The 9,048-nt window shown below is 36.6% G+C and overlaps 1 protein-coding gene across 1 annotated transcript; it reads right to left on the reverse strand.

Annotated features, from left to right (window-relative positions):
- Positions 1-7,702: 7,702 nt before the first annotated feature.
- On the reverse strand, positions 7,703-8,437 carry LOC136830403 (general transcription factor II-I repeat domain-containing protein 2B-like). The gene has a single exon (XM_067089938.1). The coding sequence runs from the start codon at positions 8,435-8,437 to the stop codon at positions 7,703-7,705; it is 735 nt and encodes a 244-aa protein (XP_066946039.1).
- Between the last annotated feature and the right edge of the window lie 611 nt (positions 8,438-9,048).

Consider the following 9,048-nt stretch of genomic DNA (forward strand, 5'->3'; position numbering starts at 1 on the left):
TGTGTAAATGAAGAATTCATCTGATGCGGCAACATGGAGAAAGTTGGCTTCATCCCAATCTTTAAGAAATGAAGCACAAAACCATGCACGATCTTCTCTCTGTTGCTGAGTGATGTTGGGCTTGCTGATAACATGAAAAGGTTTCATACCAGATTTTTTCAACTCACGATATACAGCACTGTAACTTCCCTTCTTTGTCCTTTTTGTTTCTAGTTCAAGCGCCAACTTACGTAAAGACTTTCTTGGTCTACCCACTGCCTCAGCTATGATGTCTTTTGACTCCTGAGAAAGGACTTCAGGCCTTCCAAGATTCTCACTCTTTTTGCGATGACTGTCATATGGATTTTTGTTTCAGTTTCTTTTAACAAAGGAGTCATCTCTTTTAATATATTTAGCTATCCAGAAACGTGAAATGAAAGATGTGCCAGCTTCCCTGGCCTTTCTTAAGGTTATAGCCCGTATTCGGTCTGTCCCTCTGATTTCCTCCGAGTCATTAGCCATGGCTGTATTTAACTTCGTCACTCAGTCTGAAAATACAAGAAATGTAAAATGAAAAATAGCTTAATAGAAACTTAAAATAATGTACTTAGAGATAGGCTATAGCAGAAAACTTCATAACTTTCCATCTGTTCTGTGGAGGGGGAGCTCTAATTTCAGAAACACTTGGTAGTGTATATATATACATGTGTATATATACACAGTACATACACACACACACACACACACACACACATATATATATATATATATATATATATATATATATATATATATATATACATATACTGTATATATATACATAATATCTGACTGACATCATCCGGAGCACTTGATGTATAAATGCTGATGTATCACACGGAAGAGAAAATTAAACATTAAATAAAGCTGATAAGTTTCGCCTTGACTGTTTTTTTTACACATTTTGGCAGAAATTTACATTATATATGTTAGGGTGGCAGTGCAAACTAATACACACACACACACACACACATATATATATATATATATATATATATATATATATATATATATATATATATATATATATATATATATATATATATATATATATATATATATATAAAATGTGCAAACTAACAAAGTGATGCACATCACTTTCTTTAAGGAATGTTAAATTCATTACTCACCCGTATGAGAAGATTTTGGGAAGCCAGGATAAAGGAAGCTATCCAGATGACAATTGTTGCTTTTTCTGGCTTTGCTGATTGTGCAGACGTAAATGGCCTTCATTGGGTAAATAATGGCATAGCACCTGTAGGCATAACACATGTATATATTATTGAAAAGGCAGTGATCAAATTTAATTTTTGGGAAAGAGAGTGATTCTGTCATTATAATTTTATTGTTCATAATGAACAATCATTCATACTGAACCAGATTGAAAGGCATTTCACTTCGAAGGGAAAAATTAGAAAATACAGGAACTGGTAAATAAATGAACACAAGTAACCAGATTTATAATTGATAATTTTAAGTAATGTAGGAAGCACTTCCACCAGGGATCCTTTTTTTAATTCCTCAAATTGCAAAAAGCCTTTAATTCAATAAAAGTGTCCTGTATCAGCCAGAAGTGTATTCGAAAAATTCTATTAATCCACGCAATAATATCCAAACACCTTACATTGCCTGTATATGAACTTGAATGAATCTTCATCAGAAACGAGAAGCCATTTGTGGCATTGAATTTTAAAGAAAAAAAAAATAAAGCTAATTCGTGTGCTTGCTAATAACAGTCTCTGGTGACACATTCCCTTCTCCCCACACCAAAATGCCCGGTTGATAATATTATTTTCTAGTTACCTACTGTATTTCCAGAAGTGGGTCTCTCGTTATTAGTCCTATATCACAGCAGCGACTTTGTAGCCTATCTTCCTAAGCTCACTCACGGGAGATGATTATCTATCGATTCGTCTTTGCCAGCAGTTAATTAATAGTAGAGCATCCAGTTGGACTGCAGATTGTCAATAACGCAACTTTGGCGGTATGTGATTCCGATTCAGGAGTCACTGATTGTTATATGATCTAAACTAAAATAGGTCCCGGCAGGAGTACCTCCTGAATATCCTCTCATAGTCCACCACACTCTCATTCATTCCATATTTGGAAACCTCAAATATTGTTTATTCATGGTGTGATACCGTTCTGTAATTAAAGGAATGAAACCCACTATATATTTAATTGAAATTTTTGTACATGTTTGCACTCTTTCTTATGGGACTTGCTAAAATACCACCAACGTGCTAAGCAATCCTCGATGAATTGAAGGCCTGTACCTGTATACAAAAGAAACTATAATAAGAAAGTATTGACAGGAGATAAATAGAGGAATATTGAAGAAACAGCTAACGGCGAGATAAAGGTAATGAAATAATGAAAGTATGGATAAGTGTACAGCCGAGGAAGGAAATTCTAACCACTGGACTTGCCATCCAGTTCCCTAACCTAGAGCGGGCTCTAAGCCCAAAGAAATCTAGAAAGGCGCCATCTGCAGGAAGGAAGGCTACAGGCGCCGCGCCATGTTCGTTTCTCGCTTATCTGGAATAACCTAACCTTACAGCATGACGTATATACTGATTTGCCGAGATCCCAGTTCATAGAGTATTCTGGTTATTTGCAATAGCAATGGTGTCTCCCATCCCGAAACGGATGAAGCTTTTCACACTTTCAAACATACATCGGGGCATGACAGTCAACTGATACCCAACTCGGCATTGTAGAATTCGCCACCTTCTCTGTTATTTATGTTTTCATTTCATTTTTTCTTCCCAGGATTGTGCAATCCATTACAACATTTGGGTTGGGCGTGGAGAGAATGGGGACCCACTGGGCACGTTTTGGGAAGCCTTGCAGACCTATTCAATAAAAAATGACATCGGTCACACAGGCTATATCGTAAAAGGGAGAGTTGATTCACCTTGTTCTTTTTGGGGAGCGGGGGGGAGGCGGGAGAGGGATTGTTATACTGAATTGGTTGGTCGATTTTGTTTTCATTTACTAAAAGAGCGAAAGGGTCCTCTGGCTTCTAATCACTAATCACGTGTGGCAGGTGGAAAATGAACCCATTTGCTTCCATTGATTAACCGAGATATTGGATTATCTTTCGTCCGCTCGTTGCTTAATGAAATGACCACGCTTTTATTTTGTGTAAGCGGAAAAAGGTTTTTGTTATTTATCCCCAGAAAAAAACAAAAAGAGGGCGAGAGGCACTTGATGATAGCTTATTTCCACCGAGCAAATACAGGAAGAGGTGTCCTGGTGGTTGTTACGACATCGCATGAGAGAGTATGGGAAGTTGTATAATCTTTTAAATCTTTGATTGCAGTGATGTCATTATTTTATCCCCGATGAAATGAGCAAGTGGCAGTGAGCAAACGCATAGAAACAGTAATGATCAGGTCGTGAATCATAATAAGTTCTTGTAATTTATTTATAATTAATGACTGAGCAGCCTTTCTCGTTGAATGGCATCAAGAACTTTTGGAATGTATAATAAGAGACTTATTCCCAAAGAACTTCAGGACTAGATATCTTTCGCACAGACGTAATCGACTTTCGAATGCTGAACAGCCAGTTTTGATGATGATAACAGTTTGAAGAAAAGTAACGAATTTGGAAATTAAGGAGTAAATGCAGAAGGAGAAGAAAATAAAAGGTAAATAAGAACAGATGAAATGAAGAATAGAGATATGGTTATTTGATTCTTGTGCACTGGATATTCCCATAAGTTGTATAGTTATTATCATGTTTCGTTTATAGTGAATATTATAAAAATAAATCTATATATATATATATATATATATATATATATATATATATATATATATATATATATATATATATATATATATATATATATATATATATATAATATATATATATATATATATATATATATATATATATATATATATATAGTATATATTAAATTTTAAACATTTTGAATATCCATGAAATTATGCTCATAGCGTTACAGGATATTTTCTCTGGAGATCTAAAAGTTCTCTTCGTAGCAGCAGGTAAATTATTTATATATAGAATAATAGCTGTCCAAAGTTCATTTATTCTTTGACATTTCGTTCCACACTCTACCATTTATCAAAGGCGAATGAAGCCAGGGTACAGTAATGCGGGCTCACAGAGATTTTCGCCTAAAATCTCTGTGAGCTGCTTGAGGGCTTAGATATGGCATTATTGTACCCTGGCTTCATTCGCCTTTTGATAAGTGCTAACAAAATGTCAAGGAATAAATGAACTTCGGACAGCTGTTATATAATTTACCTGCTGCCACAAGAGACTCCTTTGAGAGATTCAGAAACTGCAATACAAACTTAACGGCATCCAGACGGCCATCCTATTTATTATTATTATTATTATTATTATTATTATTATTATTATTATTATTATTATTATTAAACAGCAAATCAAAATGTAGTATAATATAATGTGCAAATGAATCAGGTTGATGAAAATGAGTCTCTCTGTCTGGATGTAAAAAAAAGACTACAGCTGTCAATTGTAGTTTTCTAACCTATGTTCTAGTTTGTGGGTAAACAAAATCTTTTAGAAATGAGCAGGTGATTGGGGGAGAAAAATTCCTTTTCCGGACCTGAAAGCCTGGTTTTAATGAGGTGTAAAATAGTGCTAATTAATTTTCTTAGTATCAACAGCATTACAGTATATTCTGGGAATATGTAGGTAGGAGGAGAGTATATTTTGTTCGCCAACAAATTATTTTCTCTAAATGAAATGTGTGGGCTCCAGTGTCTGCAAACTTTCTTCTCATGTCTAATTACGTATCGAACATTCCAAAGATTGATGAACGTCCTGAGCGTCCACCAAATATACCGTTTGAATGAGAATAGTATTTAATGTTTCTGGTCACAACATATTAGTTTTTATCGTTTCAGTAGTTTTGTAGGCACTTTTTTTTCCCTTTTAAATGTAGGTATCATCATCATCACCATTATTATTATTATTATTATTATTATTATTATTATTATTATTATCATTATTATTATTATACGGTAAAATGAGCACAACTTCAGAACTTAACCAGAAAAAGAACCTTTTCTGACACAGCGATATAGTTTTTTTTTATGCTAGAACATTTAGCCCGGCTTTGGGTGATGTTTTAATTTAAGGTATTCATGGTCATATCACCAATTTAAGATGTCAAAGGTCATATAATTTTGAGGTGCTTAGGTCGTGTGATCATTTTAGGGTTTTCAGGGTCAAATTTTCATGCTGCAGTTTTCAGATCTGTGTGGTGATCTGGGAAAATTCTTATTCGCATCATTTAGGATGACACCATAATTTTAGGGACTCCAGGCAGACATGTGAATAACTGGGAAAGACTTTGGGAGGTTGCATTTGAAAACAATAAAATACACTTCAAGCAAAGCCACACGCTCCTAGAATAGCAAGTCAAAATATTGCCACTACTTTAGGATGGTTTAGCTCTACTGCCATGTCAAATAGATTTTTCTATGGTGTCCTTTCCATAACTGCTCGTACACTTAAGAATGTTTTGCTGGGAAAATAATAAGTTTTCTTGAGTCTTAAGTTACTCAGTCTATCCACAGAACTCAAAGTTTACAAACCATTACGAAAAATTTAAGCGAGAATGGATAGGAAAAAAGGGAGAAGAGAATTAGCTTTGTGGCTGTGGACTGTACTGTTGCTGAAAGCTTTCAACCCACGCGATGCCCGTAGAGGATATACAGAGGGAGTGACGGAACGAATACTAAGACTGTGTGTGTGTGTGTGTGTGTGTGTGTGTGTGTGTGTAAGGATTTAGAGACTGCGTAGTGGAAGGCAACGAAACTGCGGAGGGAAACGCTCTTGAGATGCAGCACCTTTAGCTTGGACTGGAATAGAGGCATAAATTATGAACCTTCAAGGAAAGAAACCACGGAAAGGCTGTACACCAAAATAGACTTCTTGAGTAGGCAAGTTATTTTGCCCAGTGAAAGACCTCGGAAAAGAAGCCATGAAAAAGATTTATATAAAATGGGGAAGCCATATTTGAGTAATTTCCTTTATAAAGATCGTCTCTATGGAAGGCCACATCAGAGGACTCGGCAGGAGGTCGCGCGATAACAACAGATTCCCCTCAAGTTCCCGAGATTGATGACTAGATAGGACGGAGACTTGACGGATCACCAGCTGACCTCCCGAGTTCAGAGGCCAAACGGGTGGGTTTGGCGATTATAAGGGAAACGGAAATTCCGGGATTTGATGGACTGGTCATCAGAAAGCTAACTGGAGTTTAAGTTTTGTAGAAAGTTGGTTCAGCAGTTATAGCTGTAGCCAAAGTTATAGATGTGGACGATTGACACTTTTTCTACCTCAGTCTAACTCTGACTGCCTGTCTGACCTTTTATTCTCTCTGTCCGTCTGTCTTTTTCCTATCGCTCTCTCTCCTCGGAAACACTCTGTGTAATAGGAAAATATTTTGATTAACAATCATGTCTACAAATGTATGCTACATAGTGAGGCAAAATAAAAGATACAATATACTTGTAAAATGATAAATATATTATTTTTTTATTCATACCAACGCGATAGCATGAAATAAGTAAATGTATATTTTGATAACGTTTGAAATTTCCAATCACTCAAAAGAACATAAAACTAATTGAGGAATACAAATTCAGCCTGTCCTTTTTTGCATTTCTCGTTTCCCTTTCATAATTTTTCAGGATATTTCGCTTTTCTAATGATTCGACCAAGTTTCTAGGTCATCAACCGAACATTTGAAACCGAACGTAATCTGCTGGCGCTATTACTTAATCTCTCAAGCCTAAGCTAATAGATGAAGCAGCAACATAACCCAATATGCGGGCTTTGTTGTACAACCTTCTAAACTAACCCCACTATATGCTGCTCTTACCTAATCTCCCAAACCCGTGCTAACAAAGTGTACCATAACCTAAGCTGCCAAACCTAATACAGTGTATTAACTCAGTAATATTTAGATTTTTGTTGTGTACTTATCGAAACCCAACCTAACATAAAGGTACACATACCTATTCTTTCAAACCTAACCCAACATTTCCGAGCCATTATCTAACCGAATAGGTAACCTCAGGGGTGTCAAACTCATTTTGGTTCAGGGGCCACATACAGTCCATCTGATCTCTAGTGGGCCGGACCAGTAAAATAATTGCAAAATAACCTTTGTTATCTCCAAATATATAGCTTTTTTTTCAGTAGGCTACTATGCTTTTATCACTCAGCCTACAATGGATCTGTATTAGCTTATTGCACATATATTCACAGAGAAGCCAATGGAAATAAAATATTTTCAATTTCATTAACAATTTTTTTGAATGGATATCTTTTTACATCTGACCATCTGAAGTTAACTCACCACACTAATCTCAAGAGGAGCTATGAAGAAAGTTAGCATCCTGCCTTAAAAATGTAAATGTGCACATTTATGAAAAATAAAATACAATTAATAACCATAAAAAAAGTTATAGCAGTGCAAGAACAATAAGATTAGACTACATCAGATCAAACAGTTTTGTAGGCTAGGCCTACTGAAGGTGAGAATGAAACCAGAGTAATCTTATTTTCAAGAACTGTATTTTCATACTCCAAACATTTGTGAATATTAGTAATTAGGCCCAGCCCTCCATGCTAATTAACATCCCATCCCACTCTCTCTCACCAAAATCTATCGGCTGCTACTAGCTCCTGACACTTGGCATCTTTTAGCATTCACAAGTACATCAATATCAGGTTTTAAATCCTGAGTACCAACACATTTCACAATGTCATTCAAGTGTCCATTTGTTAACCTTGAGCGGTGCTTTGTTTTATTGAGGTTCATTACAGAGAACGCCTGTTCACACAGATAGGTAGTCCCAAACATGGATAAAATCTTTGCAGCCAGGGATGTTAATTTAGGGTACCCTGGCAAGAGATATTGATAAAACGTATCCAAGCCCACTGACGCAAATTTCTGCTTCATATTGGAATCACATTGCAAGTCAATTACCTCGAGTTGGATATCAGCAGGCATATCAGAAGCCTTGACTGTAAATGGCGAGAAAAAAAATGCAAATTCATTTTCAAGTTCACTAAAGATCTGAAACCTCCACTCAAACTCTTGCAACAATCCCGTTATTTTGTCTTTGTATTGATCCAAATCAGCATTAAGACCAGTCACATGCATAGCTGTGAGACATGGAAAATGAGAGGTGTCACCGTTAGACAGCTGTGTCTCCCAAAGTGACAGTTTCAACTTGAATGATCGTATGTTTTCATAATACTGAGTGACAACTTTTTTGCGGCCCTGCAACATTTTGTTAAGATTATTGAGATGCTGTGTAATATCCACCATAAAGGCAAGATCCTGCACCCATTCTAGGCATTTAAGTTCCTTTACTGGGTTGCCCTTTTTCTCCATGAACTGTCCAATTTCCTCTCTTAATTCAAGAAGCGCTTGAGTACGGCACCTCGGCTTAACCACCGTACTTCAGTGTGGTATGGTAGGCCAGCTGGAATGTCATTATCACTGAAAACAGTCAAACTGACGGTGATTCAAACCTCGTGCTCTAATGAAATTTACAGTTTGCACAACCACACTCATAACATGATCCATTTTAGTGTTTTTGCAGCACAACGCTTCCTGATGCAAAAATACAATGAAATGTCCAAAAGTCTTGTCCTCCATTCATGGCCTGCACTTTCTCTCTGAACTTTGTTGCAACACCTGCCTTTCTCCCAACCATTGATGGGGCGCCATCTGTAGCCAAGCTGACAGCACAGGACCAGTCCCTCCGGCCTTGTCCAGCACTCTAATGAGAGAGCTGAAGATGTCATTTGCTGTTGTAGTGTCCTTCATAGGCACCAACTCAAGGGAACTCCTCAGTGATGGTCAAGTCTCATCAACACCACGAATAAATATGGCCAGTTGAGCAACATCTGTAACATCGGTGCTCTCATCAATTGCAACTGAAAATGCAATAAATGACTTGATTTTGTCATTCACTTGCCGGCCCAAGTCTCCATCAACTC

Source organism: Macrobrachium rosenbergii, chromosome 46, assembly GCF_040412425.1.
Source record: "Macrobrachium rosenbergii isolate ZJJX-2024 chromosome 46, ASM4041242v1, whole genome shotgun sequence".
NCBI lineage: Eukaryota > Metazoa > Arthropoda > Malacostraca > Decapoda > Palaemonidae > Macrobrachium > Macrobrachium rosenbergii.

Coding starts and splice junctions, on each gene's coding strand:
- LOC136830403 (XM_067089938.1), bottom strand. CDS start 8,437: ATGGAGAAAAAGGGCAACCCAGTAAAGGAACTTAAATGCCTAGAATGG.